At 49.4% G+C, this 22,085-nt stretch overlaps 2 protein-coding genes across 2 annotated transcripts in view; both read right to left on the bottom strand.

Moving 5' to 3' along the window:
• LOC144137913 (uncharacterized) overlaps nucleotides 1-7,619 on the bottom strand; it is a 61,227-nt gene extending 53,608 nt beyond the window's left edge. The window contains exon 1 of the mRNA XM_077669933.1: nucleotides 7,507-7,619. Within this exon, the coding sequence (XP_077526059.1) occupies nucleotides 7,507-7,597 (91 nt within the window). The 5' untranslated portion in view covers nucleotides 7,598-7,619. The remainder of the gene's footprint in view (nucleotides 1-7,506) is intronic.
• Nucleotides 7,620-12,876: 5,257 nt separating this feature from the next.
• LOC144137915 (uncharacterized) lies at nucleotides 12,877-21,411 on the bottom strand. The gene is made up of 4 exons (XM_077669935.1): nucleotides 21,334-21,411; nucleotides 20,230-20,618; nucleotides 17,983-18,261; nucleotides 12,877-14,110 (listed from the first exon to the last, which is right to left on the bottom strand). Exons 1-4 carry the CDS (start codon nucleotides 21,341-21,343, stop codon nucleotides 13,994-13,996), a joined length of 795 nt encoding a protein of 264 aa, XP_077526061.1. The 5' UTR covers nucleotides 21,344-21,411; the 3' UTR covers nucleotides 12,877-13,993.
• Nucleotides 21,412-22,085: the final 674 nt, after the last annotated feature.

The following is a 22,085-nucleotide window of genomic DNA, read 5'->3' as shown; positions in this document are numbered from 1 at the left end:
CAGACGACGCGAGAGCGCCATCCACACTAGGAGCGGTTCGTCCCGCCGCCGCCAGGAGCCGACTGTGTTCGCGCTCGGGGCGAATATAATGTATAACCAGATTACACTTTTATTTAGTTTTAGCATTTCAAGTACCTTAAGTGACCATTTGTTGTATAGCGCTAGTGCAGTAAGCGCCCTCCAAACTTCCACAATATATCACGTCTCAACCTGCTAGATATTTTGACGCGCCGCGTCGGAAACGGGATTGCTCGGACGATCATGTGTCCCCCGATTAAAGATTCGGTTAAAGAGGCGCGCTAAAACGCACCGCGCTCCGCACATGTGTTTCGTCATCGTTGTCGGCGTTGCGCCGTGCTAGGGCGCGACGTTCGCTTTTCGAGTTGATTCGCAGTTCGCGATAGTGGCAGATTCACGAAGCGAAATCAGACAACGGGATTATGGTGCATTTATACGAAGCGCAATCGCTCAAGGAGGCCATAGTTTTTGTTTAAAGTTTCGTGGTATTTCCACGCGTGCATGTCTGAGTGGTTAAATTTTCTCATGAATTTTATCATCTTCTTTGGCTTGTAATTTTCCGGGCAGATATTTAAAACTCGATCTTCGCCCCAATTCTCAACGTGGCCACATGCAAAAGCTGAGCCAAAGTCCTTAAATGCCGAACCCTTCAATGCTTTACTGGTCACAAAAGTCTTTCGTAACTCAATGGGAGAGCTTCATATTCTGCGTTTGCCGCCGCGCGGTGGCGCCACCATCTGACTGAGGTCACTTTTCGGGCGGCGTTGGGGTGGCTCGAACGACGGAGACGCGGCAAGTTGTGGTTGTTTTGTGCGGGGGAGAAATGTAACGTGCATCTCGCGCTATTGCGATGCGACTTAAAGGGGCCCTGAAAGGCATTTTGAGCAGACTAAATGAACTAGCGCAACCGTTAGATTGGGTCGTCAACGTCCTCTGTGCCAAGTATTACTCTTTTAGGCGCAGCGGAAAGCTCACACTTTTGTTGCAAAGTTTGTCGTTTTTTTCTCACCCTTCCCTTCGTGTTTTTGGACGCCGCCATCTTCACATGTCTACATCATCGATTCCCAGATGTTCGTCATGAGCTAGACATCCTGCTATTGGGCGGCTTTTTCACGCACTTCCGGCAAAGAGATGAGTCGTCTGCTCAGCGTCGGCTCGCCGGCTGATCTGCCAGCGGAGTGCCGGAGTGCTTGGGCATTTTACGACAAACGAAACAAGTGTAAAACAAACGCTTAACCGTTTGTTTGAATGCAACGCGGCCATAACACGACATGGATATTCTGTTACCTGAGTACGTTCCATAAAGAAAGCGTTGAAGCCCCGTGGCACTTCTTTCGTGCAATCGCAGAGAAAGCCCTGAGCCGAATGCCCGGGTTTGACGCATACATTTTATTCAACTTCAAAACAATCCAGAGATGCGTTTCTAACGAACACAACGCCACAACATGCGTTGAAAGTCTGAACCACGATTGACAGAGGATGGGTTGCCTCCGGCCCGTCGTAAATTCGGTACTCACCTCGCGCGCGCTTTGCGGGGACGAGCAGCAAGTCACTTAACTCTGGCGCACAAGCCGATGGCTTTTAGCCACGCACACTGCACATACCCCATGCGAGGTTGAGTCGTACGTCGCTCGAGAAAGATAATCCAGACCATGGGAAGCACTATCCACCCGCAGAAGCACAACGTTGGATTTCATCGCGAAACAAAGGCGTCCACAACAGACACACCATCGCCTCCTGTAATGCCAAACGCATCTCGCACTTCCCAATGGGAGTGAGTTGTACGCCTGCAGTGCCCATATGTCGCAAGGTGGCGCCCCAAGCTGAACCGGGATCACGCAACCGTAACTGACTTCTGGGGTGGTTTGTGCCTTGTTGCCAAGGCAACGGATGTTTGAGATTGTCAAAGAAATGGCGCTCGCTCAAGCGCTAGAAAGCTCAGAGCCGCGGCGGAGCATGTTTTGCCAACGTTGCCGCTCTCCACCACGCGTCGCCCCAAGCTGAACTGGTCACATGACTGAAGCGTTTTGTGCACGGGTTCTGTATCGGTTTAATATGACTTTTTCACATGCCGCCGGCAGGAATTACGACCGCCGCAAAATAAGACCCGGCACCAGCGGGGCCACATCTGATACGGCGCTTTTTGGATAAACAGTGCGCGGTGCATCAAGGGAACGAGCGCGAGCGCACGACCCTCCCCGTGCGGCTGCGAGTTCGCTGCCGATAAAAAGTCATGTGCCGCCAGCAACGTACACCGCGAAAGGGCAAGGCCAGGCCGCCACATACATGCGGTCAGATTTTTCGCTCGCTTTTCCAGCCTTGAGCCGAGTGTGGGATTCATGGTGTCAACAAAGCTTGCCCGTAGCAGACGACAGTCTGAGCAGCGCAATAGCGGAAGTACGTCACCGCTGCGGAGCGCAGCATCATGGGAGGTAAGGCTGGCGCGCCGTCAACAGCGGAGAGTAAGTCGAAAGGAGGAGGAAACGCGGAGCGACGATAATGCGCGGTTTTTGATTTACGATTTCTCAGTTAATACTCATCGCTTTAACAAAATTCTTGCGGGAGGAGATTGCAAATACATTGCTTTATTTGGGTACATGTACATCCATGCATCGGTGGAAGGTATTTCAGGACCCCTTTAAGTGGTGCAACAATGATGCCGAACAAGTGTTGTGTTCCGCTATGTCGTTCCGGGTACAGGCTACAACAGAAAAAGTTTCGTTCTGTTTTACCGAGCGAAGGCGAGTCGCGTGAGAAATGGAAGCGCTCCATTCCAAGGCAAGGAACGGGAAATTTTAGTTTCGATTCCAACTGTGTGAGAGTGCGAGAATGCAATGTGTGTAAAAATGAAAAAAAAAAAAAAAACAATGTACCCTTTTGAGAGCCTGCTGGACCTATATCTGTACAAGGCTAACTTAAAGCCGGATTTTTGTCAGATCAGTCAGTTAGTAACTGTGCTTCATTACCTGTTTGCAAACTTGTATTGCCTTGCGCTCAGGCTGGCATGTAGAAAAAAAAAAGCTTTTTTTGATTTCCTTGTGCTTTTAATTTTCATATTTCCATGAAATATCGCTTAGGATTTGTTTTGTTTATTTTGCCACCGCGCGTGGCTGTTTCTGGTTTTCTTATGTAGTGTTTCAACCGGAGCGCCCGTTTGCTCTTTTAAAGGGGGCCTGAGATGGATTTCAAAGTGTTTTTGTTTGTGTCAGAAATCTACTCTATAGTTCTTGTAGAAACAAGTCCAAAAATAGTAAGCATATTCGCTCACGCTAACAAAAGTTATTACCCCGACGAGACAGAACTATTTGTTGACTCGGCGGCTTGCGATGACGACATAGTCCGACCTCGTCCGAGGCGAAGCACTCATTTCATGGTTGGCCGCCGGAATGTCCGCGATTTTTGACGGCGGCGGTTTGGTTTAGAGCGTCGTCGTTACCATGGTTACTTCAGCGAGTGGGTCGCACATAAGACGACGACGTCCTTTTTTTTTTTTTTAAGCTACGTTTTCAGTCTTTACGGACTTTGAGCAGGAGATACTGGTGATTGCGGAAGTCGACCTTGCATGCGCGAGAGTTTCCGTGAACGGTAACTTATTTTTACCGTCGCTACATCGATACAGAGGCTAGAATTTCTACCGACTGTAGTAGCGAGCCCCCTGCGCCGGCGAAATGTACGCTCGCGTTTTGATTAGATTACCGGAAAGTTCGAGTGAACGCCCTCCCCCGAAACTTCGCCCACCCCCTTTTACGGGTGAAATATTCAATTTACTGAAAGACGCGCGCCCACCCCGTAAAATCCATGGCTTTAGCGCCGACGAGTGAACAAAACAAACCCGAATCATCTCTTCATGTGTAGATGCGGTCACCTATTCGTCCTTTCCGCGCTTGACCCGAAATTTCGCCCATCTCGTATTTTTCACTTGATATCACTGTACTTAAATTTGGGTGGGCGTTCTTCCGGAACTTTACGGCACAGCAAATGCGCTGTGCTCTGCGCTTCATGCAAGCAATCTTAGTTAATGTTGTTTACTACATTCTTGCTAAATGATGATCAGGAGCACGATAAATGACAATTTTTTTTTTTTAGAATGAGCGAGCAAAATTTCCGCCCCTACTCCGGCTTCCCACGCTTCCAATGGTTCAGATGCCTTTATGAACTAGCATAGCTCTTTTATGCTTTCAAAATCGTCTTGGGCAAGGTAATGTAGGTAACTGCGGAATCATTACAATATATCTTACTCATTTTATATCGAAATATTTAGCGGTGGCGTGAATTCTGGTTAATGCAATACTTGGTCCTAATTCTTCCCACTAGATGGCAGCGTCAACGTCATGTTTTTGATTTTTTAAGCTATACAGTAGAAGTATACGGCTCTTTTTAAAAAATATATATATATTATTGTGAGAGTTCAATCTAAGACGTCTAAGATTCAAGCCATTTCAAGCGTAAGCGAACAGTTCTGGGCAACAAACGTTTGTGTCATTTGCTTTGCGACAAATTCGCCAGATGTCGCTACTCGGCAGAGCCGGTAAGCCGGAATGCAGAAACCGCAGAGTGCAATCCTTTCGTTTTCAGCGGCAAACGGCAACTCTTGCTTCATTTAACACGGTAAACGGTAAAGCGCGCTAAGGACACTAGGCAACAGGTTCATTCAGAAGGCCGGTGCAGCAAACCACACTTTCCTGCGATCATGACCTGATGGGAAGCAATGAAATGAAACTCTTTGGCAGTTATCGTTACGGGATGAGCATGCTCTTGCCCTTGTCGCGACCGCCGCAGAGAATCAGCTGCGACAGCGTTTGGGCTTGAACTGATTTATTCAGCCTGCGTGAACGCACTTCAGCGTGCGCCTCGTGATCACCAACAGTGCCCGGCGTCGTCCAAGCGCTGCGTGCGGAGCTCCTCCTTCGTCGTCGGCGCGGCGCTCCCTTGGCGCGCCGTTCGTTACCACCTCATAACTGAAACAACGTCGAGGCTACGCTCGAAACACAGATGGTGCAAAGAATCCTTTCGAGTACAGCGTCCAAGAAAGCAAATGCAAAGAAAACTGATGATACTCTAACACCAGACACGGAGCGCTGAGCGATATCACGCTGGCTGCAAGCGTCGTTGCTCCTGCGCTCACTGTATCCTTCCGCCGAGAACGGAGGAGCGTCAAGCCCGGTTTGGCCCGGTGTGTAAGTGCTTTACACTCCGGTATAAAACAAATATGTGTGACTGTGTAAAAGCACCCACACACAAAAGATGTTTTTTGTAGCTTTCTGATGTTTTTACGCTCGTAAAAAATTGATTAAATCAAGAGCGCACAAACACGTCACGATTAGTTCAAGAAATAGCCGTTGCACTCCGATACCATCGACCCCCTAAAAAACCCCATGTCAGGGGCCCTTTAAGTGCGAAGCACTTCTTAGTCGGGCCTATTCCTGCTTCCACCGCCGTCCTCCGTCCGCAGCCTAGCAACGGAGCTAGCTACCGTGCCTAGCAACGGCGCCGGATTTCCGACGCGTGAGGGCGCTCGCATAGCGCCTCCTCTCCCGCCTCGCCTCCTCTCCTAAAGCCCCTTTACTACTCTCCAGCTCGCAACACCCTCTCTCGGCGCGCCAGCCAGGCCACTACACTATATAAAAAAAAAAACAGCATCCGGCGCCAGGTTTCGATCTGAGGACTTTGCGGCCGCAGCGCGACGCCCTACCGGCTAAGCCACGGACGCGACGCTGATATCAGTGTTAGTAACGCGCCTTATATCTTTAACGCATTCAAACTACGTCGTCAGCGGCGTGCGTTGGCGACTCAGCGGCGTTATAGCGGCTGCAACAACCCTTAACGGTCCACTTTAGCGACCACAAGGCGGTCGTAATGACCGTCGCATACAACGACAACACAAACAAGTGCTGAAATAAATACTGTCGTTTCACTTTACTTTGCGTGTGTGTGTGTGTGTGTGTGTGTGTGCGTGATTACATTCCCTCTCGAACATCTCTCGAACATACACGTTAATTCACCAAGATTTCCGCAGAGGGACAAACGAGGCGTGTTAAGCCGAACGTGATCACGAGGGGGTGTTAATGTAACTAACGGGCAAAATGCCACCAAACTTCAACAAACTCCCCCTCATAGCATCACCCCGTGCTTCGCACTTCCTCATACTCCCCTTCGGGGAAATGCGGGGGAATTTTTTTTTTTTGTCGTACGTCGCGTCGGGCAATATTGTTTGATATGGAAAGGGTGTCACCTTGTCACTAACTTGATTTTTTGTTTCTTCGACAACGTTCTCGATCCCGTTTCTATGGGTCTGAAATTATTAACGTTCCGAGAATAGTTCATGCATAGCAAACGCCACGCAACGCCCTTCATCTGTGCACGTCACGCTGCGGACTGCTTCTTCGACGTTTGTGTTTCATTCTAGTCTTTTGTTAAGCAGGAGGTCGCTGTAATAAACTTCGCTCAGTAGAACTTTCCGTCGTTCTTGGCTACCTGGCCAGCAATATTCTGTTTCCTCCGTGGGCAGCACATCACAGCGCAAAAAAGAAAAATGAATTTTAGTAGGCTCACCATGCTGTTTTGTCTCCCTTCGTAACATTGAAATGTTTTTGTAGCGTGTCATGAAATAAGTTTTATTTTTTTTGCGTTTCCTTTTCGCAAGGATTGAAAAGCGTGGTGGCGGAAAGACACACTGTGTAACATATATCTTTTCACGATTTCATCCTTTGCCTTTCTGCAGCGTTTTTAAATGTCGTCAAGTATGTAGCAACCCATCCAAACGACAATATTATTGGGCTATCTCTTTGAGCGTTCTGCGCATTGTTATTGTTTGTTATTGTACTATCGATAGGCCCGCAGCAGTCCGTGACTACGGAGCTACCGTATGCACAGTGGTTACAACTTTTGATTGAAGAAAAGAAGCAATAGAGATTTAAAAATTCCTAAACACGATGGCGCAGCGCTTGTGCCCGAGGACGCAGAAGCAGTTGCCGTTCGCGGCCGAAGTCTACGGGAATTTATTTGGAAAAATAAAATCCTATTGAAGGCTGGTGGTATACACACTAGTTGAACGATTCGTCGCTAACTACTACGAAAAAAAAACACAATCAGCGAAAAGAGACAAAAAGCAGCGAGCGTTTCCACGCTAACAGCTGGCAAATATGCCGCACGCGCGGCGCCTGGATGCCCGTCGTGCGGAGGTGGCGCCAGTAGTGGCGCCCGCGGCCCCTATATGAAACGAGCGCCGAAGTGGCGTGACCATTAAAGCCTTAAGGACTCTTGCTGAGCGTTGTGGGGCTAGCTCAGCGTCACTACCGAATAATAAATACTTGAGTAAATGGAAAACTAACTGATCATTATTGGGTTCCCCAATTTTATGCCATTGTGTAGGTTTGTCACACATGTACGCCTCGAAATGAAGGTGCGGCTGTAAAAGCCATTAGCAGGGCTACGTGTACACTCTTACATTGAAGGGCTCGGTTATGGGCAGTTCCAAACTGAGCTCACCTCCGGATATATGGGAAGTAGCCTCGCGATGGGCGAGTAGAGAGCCAGCACAGAAGGTGAGGCACAGTGCAGTCCCGAGGATGCCTCGCATTGCTTGAAGCCGGTCAGCGTGAATTCCTAGGACAGAAAGAAGACTGATGACATAGAGCGGCCCCTGAGCAAAAAGCTTTCCTTTTATTATAAATGAGGAAAAACTATGCACTCCAATCTAATCCAATCGAGAAGTGGGTTGAACGGTCACCGGGCCATATAAGGCGCAGTTGCGGATCAACCCACTTCCTCACGTTGATGAGGAGCACAGCGAAAGCGAGATAACCCTCCCGTCTGTCATTAAACACGGTGGATCAGTTGACCGAACAGACGAAGGATAAGAGGACGACTAGTGTCACTAGAACAGGTCACAGCGAACAACGAGATAACGCTCCCGCCTGTCATTAAACACGGTGGATGAGTTGACCGAACAGACGAAGGATAAGAGGACGACTAGTGTCACTAGAACAGGTATCAGAGTACCGCTGTGGAGGCCCGCAAGGCAGCAACGGCGGCCATTTTGGGGTTTATCAGTGTTGCGTCATTGCCGCATCTACGGCGTCACCGCTAACTTCGACCGCGTCGTTTGTTAACACTGTCGAAGATGCAGCAAAACGGCATCTTTAGACCCACTTTCTGCGACAAGAGTTATCTTTGATTCGCTTTCGGAACTACATCAGTCCCGCGGCGCAGCCGCAGAGCAGGGAGGGCAAGCTAAGTCTGCCAGAGCTGACCTACTAAAAAAACGCATCAACAACAAAATGCCGGCGCCCATGAACAGTAGCACTGTAAAAAAATGTCACGTGATGCGAACTGACCAATGATAATGGCGGTGGTACGGAACAATAGGAGAAAAGAGTGCCCATACTCTGTAACCTTATCTAGTGACTCAAAAGACGACCATGTTGAGTACAATCATGACCCACGCCCTCAAGAGGAAGGATATTTATGTCATCTGCTTTAGGTTAGTAGGACGTGCTGGAGTGTGCGGGCGTATGAAAACATGCATAACGTGCCGCCGTATTTTATTTGCCGTCGTAAGTTAAGAACGGCTATAGTTGTCGATCTTAAGTTGCACCTCAGTACGATTGTGGCAACACGCACGGAAACAAAATTAAGCCTATTTTTGAGCATTCTCAACCGCATGAAAAGATTGAGCAACCGTAGAGGAGAGGGAAACTATTGACGTAGTGAGAAGGGGCAACGGTGTAATTAATGTTGCATCATTGCCGCCATGGGAGCAGTCATAGTTGATTTCACTCACCCGGCCAAACGGCTTACCCTCACTGACTAGCCAGGGTCACTTAATTATGGATAGTGACGCTGGCCACTCAGTGAGCGGAAGTGGTTTGTCCGGGTGGGTAAAATCAAGACAGACTGATCACTTGATCACTCGCAGTTTCGAAAAGACACCAGAGAGGATTGCTGTGTTGGATGGGAACAGTCTCTCTTGACTTCTGCCCAACCGGCCAAACCGATTCCGCTCACTGAGTATCCAGCGTCACTATCAATAATAACAGTGACTTTGGCCAGTCAGTGAGGGGAAGCGGTTTGGCCGGGTGACTGAAATCAACTGACTGCTCCCGTGGCCGCCATGATGCAACACTAGTTAGATCAATACCGTGAGGTATTATAATGCACGCGTACAATTTGTCACTAAATTAATAAGACGGTAGCACAGGCGCCAATTTAAACACCCACTCGGCTCATGCGTGAAGCTGAACTGTCCCAGCAGCGAGTACGGCGAAGGACGCATGTCCTGCTCGTGCCCCACTGATAACACTGCCGGATTAAAGGTCAGAGGGAGAGAACAGGTAGATCTCTCTGGCGAAGCACTTAGAGCTTAGGGGAAGAGGTTCACGAATTACCTGGTATCGGGGGTAAATAGAAGCGGTGGTTGCAGCGCGGACGCTGGGAAGGAACCTGGCTTCGACCTGGACGTCGATCGTGGAACCGCTTTGTCTTCTTCAGCCGCGAGCTCACGTGGGCAGTCATTGGCGTCATCGTGTGGCGCTCTAGATAGAACGATGATGATGATGATGATGCCGTCAAAGTTTTAAAACGAAAGGGTTTTATGCCCGGGTACAGAAAGATCTGACGGCGTCATATCCGTCATGGAAATGACGTCGCCAGAAAAGTTTTATTGACGTGGCTGCACCCGGAATCGAGCCACGAACTCTCACGCCGCAACCGGGAGGTACACAGCGCTCTGCCCACTGCGCCACGAATTCAAGCCGAAGTAGTTCGACGAACACGCCTTGTATCTTTCCCACTACTTTCTTCAGTCAGAAGACGTCTAGGAGATGCTGCCATCTAGGAGAAGTGAAGAGAAGTAGTTCATCATGACACTAATGAGCGCCGACATAGGGCGCCTCGATGACAGCGTCTTCGTGTGCGCGTGAAGCGGGTGGTGGTGGTGGTGGCCCATAAAGTGGCGCATACCCACTCAGGGGGATTGGCCAAGAAGAGTGTTTTTTTTAACTAAAAAACCAGATCGGCAAAAAGGTGCAGTCGAAGAAAGAATTTAGAGCTGCCTACTTCTTTCGGTTTCGATTCCGTTTCTTTTTTTCGCCCGGTTTTCAAGGAGCTGTGCTTTCAGTCGGATTTAGGCAATGTTCCGGCGCGTGCAATCCAGCGTGTAACGTTGATGCGGCCTAACGGTGCCATGCCGACGTAATATAAATAGCGATGTGCAAGTTCACATGGATGCACAAGAAACAATTTAAATGCTTCTGTGAAGGCACATTTCACTTTGGTGTTTTACCGCTTCCTATGAAACAGGCATCAACCACATTTTTTTTTTGGCGCACCCACAAGGAGCCCAGGGCTAACTCACTTGTTGCAAATTGGCTACGACCTCAAAATGCCGATTTAATTCCAGAAAGACAGAGCCGTAAAATAAAACTTCCTAATGGTTTAAACTCGAATTACCAATTAATTGGTACACTTCAGCAATTCAAGCGACCTGTAGCAGAAAGGAAAGCTTGAATACAAATATATATGTCCCGTTTTTCATACCCCAACTTTGTTGCGCCAATAGAAAATATAAACTCTGCAGAAATTCAGTGGATTGTCTACATATTCTTAGCATTTTTATGCCGATTGTCTACATTGCCAGTTTTTTAGAGCCAGATTTGTCTCTGGGTAGGCAAGGACGTTGGTTTATTTTATATTTCATAAGCGGCATTTTGTTTCATTTTTTCGCCAATGATGTAGATTTGTACTGTTATAGCGTTTAAATAGCTTCAATTTGGCAAATATGTATTTTAAGGACGATGCAAGGCGTATAGTGCATGAAGGGTTGGTTCGTTTTCGCAACATGTTTATTCGTGGTTCTTCGTTGTTTTTTAGGGTATTTATTTTGTTCGTTGTTCGTTGGAGAAGATACATAAACTAGAAGTGCGAAAGCTTGAGCGAAAGAGAGAGACCATAAATTTATTTGAAAAGGGTGGACTAAGTCGAGCCGTCGCGCTGGCTTGCTACGCTAGATGAGAAGAAAAAACGAGGAAAGAAAACAGATGTCGGATGACGCGCACAAAATTCTCGGTCATGAAGTCGAGACAGTGACGGAATGCCGTCTGGCCGGCAGAATACATTTGAAACACACGAGACGCCGACCAGTCAAAAAATCATTCTTCACGTTTTGGCTTCCAGCACGGAAGCCTTGTTCACAATCTTGTTCACAACAAGGCTCCCGTGCTGGAAGCCTCGTGTGTTTGAAAAAAAATTCTCGGTCACAAACAAAAATTTTTTTAACGAAACCCTGTTCACTTCTGTGCTCCGGAGAAACCAAAGATAGCTTTGGTTGCACATTCAGTCTAATTGAGTCCAGACCAAGGGCCCAATCATCATCATCAACAGCCTATTTAGGTACACTGCAAGACAAAGGCCTCTCCCGTTGACCTCCACCCGCTCCTCTCCTGCGCTGCCCAGTCCAAGGACGCGGGTTTGATTTCCCGGCCGCGGCGGCCGCTTTCCTGATGGAGGCGAAAAGCAAAGACGCCCGTGCGTTCGAGATTTCGGGGGACGTTAAAGATCCCCAGGTGGTCAAAATTATTCCGGAGCAGTCCACTACGGCATGCATGCGTCGGCGCGTCAAACCCCACAATCAATCAATCAATCAATCAATCAATCAATCAATCAATCAATCAATCAATCAATCAATCAATCAATCAATCAATCAATCAATCAATCAATCAATCAATCAATCAATCAATCAATCAATCAATCAATCAATCAATCAATCAATCAATCGGATTTTCTTGTTACGTTTCTCAATCTGGTTAATGGCCTTCACTTTCTTCTAGTCCTGTCTCTCGGCGTCCATCGTGTTACCCTCGTGGTCCCCCTGTTGCCAGTTTGTCTCACTACATGGCCAGCCCATTTCCAGTTGTTCTTAATTAGAACTGCGGTATCTTCTACTGTAGTTTGCTCCCAGATCCAGGACGCTCGTTTTCAGTCCCTTATTGCTACTGTTACCATTATTTCCTCCATTGCTCGTTGCGCCGATCTAAGTTTGCTTTCCAGTTGTTTAGTAGTGCGCCAAGTTAATGCTACATATGTCATGACTGCTAGACCGCACTGGTTAAATACTTTTTCTATTTAGGGATCGTAATCATTATTACACCATCAGCCTGTTTACGCCCGCTACAGAGCAAATTCCACTCCCAAGGATTTCCAATTATCCCGGTCCTGTGCTAGGCACCGCTGATGATGATTATGGCAGGATGCCCCTAGGGGTTGGCGAACCAAAGAATCCATCACGAGATAGCTTCGCGTGCAACCAACGTCGTCATTTTCCCGCAGGGGAACCCTGGGTACCACACCCCCACTGCGCATGCCTGGCCAGGCACCGCTGATGATGGCAGGATGCCCCTAGGGATTGGCCAACCAAAGAATCCATTCCGAGATAGCTTCGCCTTCAACCACCGTCGTCATCTTCCCGTAGCGGAACACTGAGTAGTATGCGAGGCATTCCTCCTCTCCTATCCGACACTCCTCTCCTCTCCGGCATTCCTCCTCTCCTCCGATAAATGAAACAACATAGCGGCAACACAATAGAACCTACACGGAACCCCCATGATGCTTCGCATCCTCCTCATGGTTCCCCACGGAAAGATGGTGTATTTTTTTTTCTTGGATTTTTTTGCAAGCTCCTCACGTGGGGCAAGCCCACGCACAATCCAAGACAACGCCGGGCGCACCCCACGAGGCACACGCTCACATGAGCTAGGTATTTTTTTGTATTTATTCTGGTAACGCTGCAACGCGGAACGAAAAGCTTAAACGGCTCAGGTGTTAAAACAACGTCGCAATGGCATACGCACGCGCACTGCGGTGAACAGGGCGGCGAGGGGCCGCGTTTCCGCGGCCTTTCGAAATTTACTGGTTCCTTGAGGAAGAGCAGGACAAGGCTAATAATCAAATTAACGAGCGCAGAACACGATGACAGGTTAGGAAAACTTTAAACGTTCCACACGCGTAGGATAAAAGCAGGCATCCTCCTAACCTAGCTTCACTTTTCACACCCCCCTGAGTCCTGCTCGTACCGAACTCAGCGGATATTCACGCGGCCTTTTTACAGCACCACTGCACTGAACAAGCTTTGGAATACCGGGCTCTTAGAGAGCCCGATAGCTGAACAGAGCGTACAGAGCATGGGGAACGTTCGCCCTGAAAAGCTAACGTTGTGGGAAAATGTGTTTCTTTTTAATATGCTGATGACGTTGGTGATCGTGTGGACGCCGTGATGTGCGTACGAAGGTATGCATTAACGTTGGTACGGGAACATTCTTCCTGGGAACCTTTCGTATCATATATAATGATGGACGGTATGCAACGAGGACGGTATGCAACAAAAATGTGCACTGATGTTCGCCCTAACGTCAACCTCACTTGCAGCCCCAACCTCGCTCAACCTCAAACTGGTTAGCTGAGGGTGAAGTTGAAAACCCCGACAGGGTTCGTGTTGCATTTTACAGCCGTTCTTTTCACCCCTGCTTCACCTCACAAGGTTAGGTTGAAGTCGACCTTCTGCGGGTCAATTCCTGACGAGGTTGTCCGCCCCTGCCAGTTTTGCCTGGAACTTTCGTTCCTGCTACATAAAGCTAAGTTGATCCGTCACATCAAATAGCCGAGGGCGAAGTCCCTGAAGACGTTTAAAGAATATCTCATTACGTCCTTAAAAGAAGCTCCGTCGCTTGAATCTGCTGTTTCTAAAAAAAGAAGGCCCCGGGGAAACTATTTTCGCACGCAGGCGCAGACGATTTTCGTGGCTTCATATTCGTCTCGAGGATTACGCACAGAATACAAATGAATTTCCGGACCGGCAAAAAAACCATAAATATGGCCAATAGTATTTAAAGAGATAGGTATTTGTACCATTACTGCGCAAAAGTCTTTCAGTACAAAAACAAACTGTTTCAGCTCGCTAAGTGGTGCCGTAGTCTCGCGTCGGTCAGTGTCTTGATGGTGGACCAGAGATGATGTCGGTCTTCGACTTGCGCTTCTTCTTGCTTTTGCTTGTGCCCGAGGAGGTGCTCGATGAGTGCTTCTCTGAGAAGTCAGTCGACCCCTGCACACATACGCGAATGAAAACGACGCTACAGGCTCCGTTTCACCGGAGCGTAAGAGAAGTTACGGTGAGCGCACTTCCACACCGCCAGTTGCTGATCGAATGTTTGAAGCAAACGCTCTTTTGTAGTGTTGCATGCTAACAGTATCCGCCAAACAAAAGAAATTTCGGGGCATGCTTAGAACCTTTTAATAATCCAGAAACCAAAGCCTAGTTTGACCTTGTGTCCACCTGCTCTTGAAATTTCGGTTGAACTTTGGGGCTGCGCACGTCACCACTTGACCAGCCCCTCTCCCTTGGCCAGCACCAATCCAAGCTCGCATTGCTCACTTGCCATGCCCAGGGAACGTTGTTTTCCACTGTCGGTACACTCACCCTTCACGGTGAATCGTACTGCACGGAGAGTAGTGGCCTATACTCGATTACAACTCAAGAACGGCACCTACCTCATGTAGTGTATCACTCCGCCAAAGCGCCGGACCCTTGACGTCAGTGCGCACGGGTTTTGAAAGGGGTTTGCTATGAATGCGTGATATCGCCTTCCTTGTCTCACGCAGTTTGTCGTCACTGGAGTCGTTTATAAGCATATTAAGTACAAAAAATCACGGGAACGGCTCACGCCATGTTCAAAATATTCCCAGTAGCGCCCTACTTGCGCCGCGCGGAGAAACATCCGGCTACGGTGATAAGGCACAACGGCAACTTCCGGTGCCGTTCTTAAGTTGTCACCGAGTATAGCCTCCTTTGGCGCAGCCGTTTCCATTTCCCCGGGCTCGTTACGCGGCCGTTTCCCATGTCCTCTCTGACCTCCACTTCTGCACTTCTGTTTTCTATCCGTACGCTCGGTAGCTTACGCTCCCACACTCGGGCAACTTAACTTTATTGGGCGATTCTACGTACCTGACAACTATTGTAAAGGGAAACTGGATTTGCTAGGCGAAGGCGGTCCTGGGTGCGCAGAAAACGTCCTTCGCAACCCGATAAACACGCGTGAAGAAGCCACGTTGGTTGGGAGTTAGAAGTAGAAAAAGTGGGTGTGACGGGTTTCTATCAACGGGCACAAAACGGGCTACTGAGTGAAGCACGCAACAAGCCATACGGGCGGGCAGGGTCTTTCAGTGGTTCGAGCGGAGCAGTGCCAACGCTACAATGGCACACGCCGGCCGCGAGCGTCGCTACGAAATGAGAAGCACACGCGTCATGCGTAGTTCCGAGAGCAGGCAGCGCGGGACCAGCAACGCCGCCAGGGGGAACGGGAACAAAAGGAAATACCACGACCACGCAATGTTTAACGAGAAAAACCCTAACGAACCACTTAAGGAGAAACCCACGCGTAAACACCGATCCCCCGTAACCGCTCGGCTTGATAACCATGCCTACGGATTGAAGCGCAGTCTGGCAGCAGTAGGCGCTTATTGTGTTAAGGCCGTCTCCTCGCATCACGGTTTATTTGAGCTACCGGAAGCGATACTCGCCGTGGTTTATGTTTGTTCCTTGCGCTACCACCCGCCATGTCCGGCTAGCACCTGAAAATATGAAGAGAGATTGCTAAGTTCGCGAAAGGGAAAGTTCCCAAAGGACACTGACCGCATGTCATCATAAACGACGCTAGAACCATTTTGTAGTAAATTATTTCTTATATGCGTAAACATCAAGGGCTGGAGCCCTTTCATATGCACCCGTATGAATGTAACCGGCGAAACTGTAACCTGCGGCCGGTGTTCGCCCATGGGTTACATTTTATGGTCCATTAAAGGGGCCATGCAGACAAAATACAAGTTTGCTTTTATTCAAAAGATGTCGTATTTTGTCCGGAAGGAAACGTTTGTCCGGAAGCAAACGATGCTTTATTCACTGACGAATTAATCACTTTAAGTTAAAATTTTGATTGTCCCGCCAAATCGTGTGTTTTCGTGACGTCTGTAATGATGTCATGTGTTCTGTGGAGCCTTGTTTGCCATTAGGCAACCTTGATGGCGCCACCGGACCGCGGCGGGTAATTTTCTACATTTGTTTTTGACCGTATTTGTATCTGGTTTGTTGTTGTCAGAGTAGAAAATAATCGCTTCGTGAAACATGGTGTTCGCTGGACAAATATGGTCACGTAAGACATCGTTGCTTACGCCAATCGGCCAGTTTCGTCCGATACAACTCCAAAGCACCGCAGTGTTGTGCAGCTAGAACAAGCATATATAGTGCGGGAAGTACCAACAGCAGTACGCATTGGTACTTCTATGTTTACGCATACTTTCATAACTTCCACTGTCTACCCCACCATCCTTACTGCTATGAAAAGAATGTGCGATTGATTTTAGCGTAAATAGCTCGTTCGGCAAGCTTATACGCCCTGCCCAACTTGCATTTTCCTTTGCCGGCCGCAGCCAATCGCGGGGCTGTAAGGTATGACATCATAGGTTCTGTTGCGGCAAATAAGCTAGGGGGTCGCATGGTCATTCCCTTTTTTTCCCTAATTCTGTAGCTTATTTGAGACAGAGGTTGCGTTAAAAGTGGTCTCAGTATGATTCTAGCGAAGCAATCTTTCGAATGAACCAGTCTTGTGTTTTGTCTGCATGGCCCCCCTTTAAAGCATGTTGTTTGTTGTGCCGGGATTCAGCAATGGCCCGGCGTAGACGAGCTCGTTCCCGTTCCACCTCCAGGCGCTACCTTCTTCTCGGGAGACCGCATCCCACGTGACCCACCCATTTCAAAGCAACGTGCGGACGGTGTTTGCCATTGCCACCTCGGCGCAGTTCCGGGCGCACAGCCCGTGCCCGTATTTGGCGCTTGAGCGGGGCGTCACGCAGTAGCTCGCTCTGGGCGCTCTGCTGCAAAGGAGACTATCGCTCGTTCCTCTTTAGGTCTAAATCCTCTAGAACCTGTTTTTTTTTCACGCATGCGTACGGAGGAGTGTTCTGCAATCACCGAATCACTGGATTTTTCTTTCGCTTACCAATGCAAAGCTTCGCTTTAAAATCAGTGGGGCTCTTCGTTTACAGTCTCAGATTCACCGCGGACTACCCGAGAAGCGGTCCGGTGTTCGAATTTTCCGTGTATCCTAATGGCTTCGGGGAATATTCAGAGTACCCGCGGAAAGTCCGAGGCTCTTTGATTTGCAGTCTCGGACTCACCGCGAGCTCCCTGAGAAGCGGTCCGGCGTTGGTTTTTTTCATGTATCCAAATGGCTTCTGGGAATCTTCGGACTAGCCTCAGACTATCCGCGGTGAGTCAGAGGCTCTTCGATTTAGTCTCGGGCTCACTTCTTATTCCCCGAGAAACAGTCCGGTGTTCGATTTTTTCATGTATCCCCATGGCTTTGGGGAATCCTCGGACTACCCGCGTACTATCCGCAGTGAGTCTGAGGCTCTTCGATGTAGTCTTAGACTCACCGTGGACTGCCCGAGAAGCAGTCCGGCGTTCGATTATTCCATGTATCCTTATGACTTCGGGGATTCTTCGGAATACCCGCGGACTATCCACGGTGAGTCCGGGCCTCTATAATTTACAGTTTCGGACTCAACGCGGACTCCCCGTGAAGCAGTCCGGCGTACGATTTTTTTATGTATCCCAATGGCTTCGGAAAATTCTAGGACTACCCGCGTACTATCGGCGTAACTTCGAGACTGTAAATGGAAGAGCCTTAGTGTCCCACGTATTACAATCCCCGGGCGAGGTGGAAAAAAAAAAAGATGACCCGTGACGCCCGCGGGCTCCCACGCCTGTGCAATTGCGGGTAGGGGTAACTTTGGGAAGTGGCTCGGGCTGACGCACGCAGCCGTATCCAAAGTTAACCGGGGGCTGGAGCAAACTAGTGGGGCGATGGGCGGCAAATGTCTTATATAAGCGAAATAACAACTACTGTGTAACCATGTTACCTTGGCTCCGTCGGCGGCGCGTCGCTTTGAGCTGGCACTTCGCATAGAGATGCGCGACGCTCGCCGCTGGTGCATGGCGCGGAGTTCCTGCATGATCTGTTCGTCCATGTCGGCCGACCCGGGACCGTCGGACGGCGTCACGGCCGCCTCCGGGTTCACCGGAGGCGCCTCGGCGGAGGAGCCCTTCTTGTGCTTCTTCTTTCGCCCTCCCGACTCACGCGTACCCGAGCTCAGTATGGGCGAGGGCCCCACGGAAACGATGGAGTGACTGGCCGGATTCTGCGCACGCGGAAACACGCAGGACGTGATTACCACGGGGTTAGGGGAGAGTGAGTCAGCTTTATTCGACGACAGAAGTGTAAGCCGCGACGTTAGTATGCATCTTCCGAGGAGGGCCTTGTTCCACAGTGTTCGAAGCTGGCATTTGGGGCAAGAGATATGGGAGACGCAGTGGCTCGTATACACATCGCCAATACAAGACACACCCCTAGCAGACAGAAAATTGTCAGAGAATCGAAAGCACACCACCGAAAAAGAAAAGAGAGCAGGCTGTGCAGCTTTTGAAGCAAATGACATTGGTTTGACGTGCATTAAGAATAGATGACGGGTGAAGGGCGTGCCTGTGTCTGCGCTGGTGTCGTTCCCCTTTCACGTCCCTGTGTCAGTTTGCGGTTAAGTTTTCCTTATGTCTGAGCGCGTCGTTAACGCAATGAACTGCAGGACTAAGTCTTCTTCTATACACGGCCAACCGATCCTCGCCTTTGAATGCCCCAGTCGATCCATTCTTTGACACGATAACTTTTATTTCATTCCTTCGTGGAATTTTCTTGTGTCGATGTGAGCTGTTGGTACTTTATCAAAGAGGCGCACTAACAATTGAACGTTATTCTCTCAGAAAGCGCTTATAAACGCACGAAAAACACTGTAATACTACTTTGCACCACGTGTGAAAGCGATTACAGCTGCAGAACCCTCATGGATGATTAGTAAGGAGGGTTCTGCAGCTGTAAGCGCTTTCACAGGTGGTGCAAACTACTGCCACATGGTGCTTTTCGTGCTTTATAAACGCTTTCGGAGCGAATAAAGCTCAGTTGTTAGTGCACTTCTTTCCTGTCCGTTTTCCTTCCCCCGGGTGTGCCTGGCGCTTAATCGGTACCCATGAGGAATTTCCTTCCCGTGATTCTACTCCCTTCCCTCGGTAGCCGTGCTGATACCGTAGTGGTCTTCCAGTAGTCACTTTGCGCATTACATGTCAGGCACAAGTTCAATTCTTCCTCTAAATTCTAGCCACGATGGATTTAAGTCTAAGTGCTTCGTTTCCGATCTCTAAGCGTGGAAGCTCTGAAAGGAACAAGGTTTTTTTCGGAGCTTCCCGTAAGCCGCCAAGTTTCTGCTGCAGCAATCATCACCGACATGAAACATTGGTACTTCAACAGGCTTTTTTTACTGCGGCGTCGCGTTTGTGTCTCTCTGCTTTATTTTTCTCAGTATTTTGGTGCGAATTAGCTTAGCAGAAATACTGGTGAGATTTCATGCCACAGCTAACTAGGCATGGAAGTCCTGCCGGGTCGGGATGCACGAGGGGCGGTATTCTCGTGTTTGTCCGGTTTAAAAATGTCCGCTCTGCTTCCGTTTTGTTGTGACGTACTTTCAGTAGTAGGCGGCTTTGGGTTGGCGTTTGGGCAACTGTTCTTGTAAACAAATTTTAAACGAATAAACTTATTTCAAAATTTCAAACTATCTTTTATATGTTTATTGTTCCGCCAGCGAACCAACAACAAGGTGACGAAAAATCGTCTTCCCCAAATTGTCTGCTCCGAGAAGCCGCAGCTCATTCGTAGCTCCGCCGTTCTTGCATGGCGTCATATCCGGGCGTTCGCTTTTAGCCAGTCAGGGCTTGCTCAAAACGGACACTTTTGAAACGGACGCAAAACGCACAAAACACGAGAACACCACCCCTCTTCTATCTAGGCGCCGTCACACTAATTTGTCACGCTGTCCGCAATAACCTAACTCTTGTTTCGGCAACGACAACATGGAGAAGTAGCGCGGTAAGAGATAACGCACTTGGATTGCACTCTAGAGGCCAGGGTTTGAATCCCATACGGACTGAAATGTATTTTGAATACATGTTCGGCTTGTAGCGGCTGCCATTTTCTATACTGGATATCTACCACCCCAGAAATAGCAACGCCGGTGTATTGCGCAATTGGGAAACCAGGGCTTTCGCCTTAAACAAGTATTTACCGCCGGCACCAGGGACACCTGCGACAAGCGGCGCTCCGCGACGGCCCGGGCCTCGCGTATGTTCTCTTCGACCTGGCGATCTGCGGCATCTGACGGCGACAAGCGGCGCTCCGCGACGGCCCGGGCCTCGCGTATGTTCTCTTCGACCTGGCGATCTGCGGCATCTGACGGCGCCACCACCACCTGCTCCGCGACGGCCTTGGCTTCGGACGACCGAGGTTCCGCCCCGGGAGCTGCGTCGTGCCAGGGCGGCGAAGCTCCCGAGCCATCCGCAGCTTGGGAGGAAGCGGCGGCCGTTGTGGAGGTGTCCGAGGCCGCGTTGGTTGGCAGTGCCTCCTTAGGTGGCGACGCCGGTTTCAGTTGCTTCTTCTTGGACCTCCGTATAATACCTGGATCACGCAGTTACGGGAACGAGTATGAATTCAGAATACGTTTCTACAGCTTCAATCGACAGATTTGATGTGTAGAGTATAGTTAGAGCTGCAATACAGAGCACCGAACTTATTGGAGGCACCTTGCCTCATACACAGCCCTTCAAGGCAACATCCTAATGCTGTATTCCGGTGGTCGTTTTAGAGCGCTCTAGAGCACTCCGAAAAGCGACTCCGTGTTCGTGTGGTCGAAATCGAGCGCTCGACGTATGTTCGGTTGGTCGTCTCAGAGCGTCGTACTCCACTCCGAGCACCTCCGACTGCTCTGACTCCGAAGTTGGAGTGCCGCCGAAATCCGGAGGAGATTGGGTCACGTGAGCCCGGCCGCCGCGGCTCGCCTCTGGCTCGCCCCGCTCGCCTGCCCAGTCGGTGGCGTTCGCTGAATCCTCCCTTTCTGTGCTGAGGCCTAGACAGCGGTTAGTTGTGGGAGTGTTTCGACGATTTTACTTCTCGTGCTATTCTCCGCATCACGTCGAAACGGAGACGCCTGTTGAGTGTAGGGGAGCCGTCTCCGCTACTTCTGAAGCTCGAAATCGACGCCGAGGAGGACAGCAGCTCAGACGACGACGACTCGCACGTTTACGCTGCGAAGTTCGCCGAACTGTTCGCCGAACCACTTCCAGTGTTCAAAGTGCAGGAATACGTTCGCAAGGTTGTGCACACCTATTCTTACCTTCAATCATTGCGAATAACAGGCGCTCGGCTGATGTCGGGGAACTTTGGCTTGGAGCTAACGCGTCCGATAAGGAGGCCGCCATTTGTTGAGACACCTTGGCCGGCCTGGCTGTTTGCAGTTGCCGTTTTGGCCGCGCCGCGGCGCCACGGTCGCGTGCTACTCCAAGAGCGGGTACGCGTTCGGTTGGGGAGCGGTGATTGATTGATAGGCTTTAATGAGAAAGAGGCAAGAAGCCCTGGCGGGGAAAAGGGAATAAGGGGTGGGGGTGGGGTGAGGGCTTACATATTATCGAAAGGTGATAGTATTCAGTTCTTGTGTAGCGCTCTTGAGTAAAAAAAAAAACACATTGAACGGCAGTACTGTTAAGAATTCGTTCTCAAACTGTGTCTGTGAGCGCAAGTGAACTTGACGTAACTTTGATTAGCTATGAACACAGGTTCTAAACGTCGTATCTTGCGAGATTTTTAGGTAGGGACATCCACGCATGATACGGTACGGACCAAATCGTTTACTGACGCGTTGAAGGATAAACAACGTGACGAAGGCTGGTATACTTTCTGCCAGGGCACCCGGTAAACGTGCTTGTGCCTTTTCAAAAGCATTCTTCACACAATGTTAGGTCGAAAATGGTTACACTATTTACAGTAGCAGGCAACAAACAGACTAAAGTAATAGTAAAAAATCAGGCCGCTCAAATTGCTGTCGAACAGTGTCCTCCTCCTCTTCATTGATCAACGCGTACTTCAACG

The sequence above is a fragment of the Haemaphysalis longicornis genome, unplaced genomic scaffold (assembly GCF_048455015.1).
Source record: "Haemaphysalis longicornis isolate Haplotype H1 unplaced genomic scaffold, Haemaphysalis longicornis Haplotype H1 scaffold_5, whole genome shotgun sequence".
Taxonomy (NCBI): Eukaryota; Metazoa; Arthropoda; class Arachnida; order Ixodida; family Ixodidae; genus Haemaphysalis; species Haemaphysalis longicornis.
This window is presented reverse-complemented; position numbering and strand designations above follow the sequence as displayed.

Excerpts from the sequence above, each read along its gene's own strand:
- LOC144137915 (XM_077669935.1), bottom strand. Across the intron at positions 18,262-20,229 it reads AGGTGTCCCTGGTGCCGGCG|AATCCGGCCAGTCACTCCAT; the intron begins GTAAATACTTGT and ends CCGCGTGCGCAG. Across the intron at positions 14,111-17,982 it reads GCGCCGCCGACGGAGCCAAG|GGGTCGACTGACTTCTCAGA; the intron begins GTAACATGGTTA and ends GTATGTGTGCAG.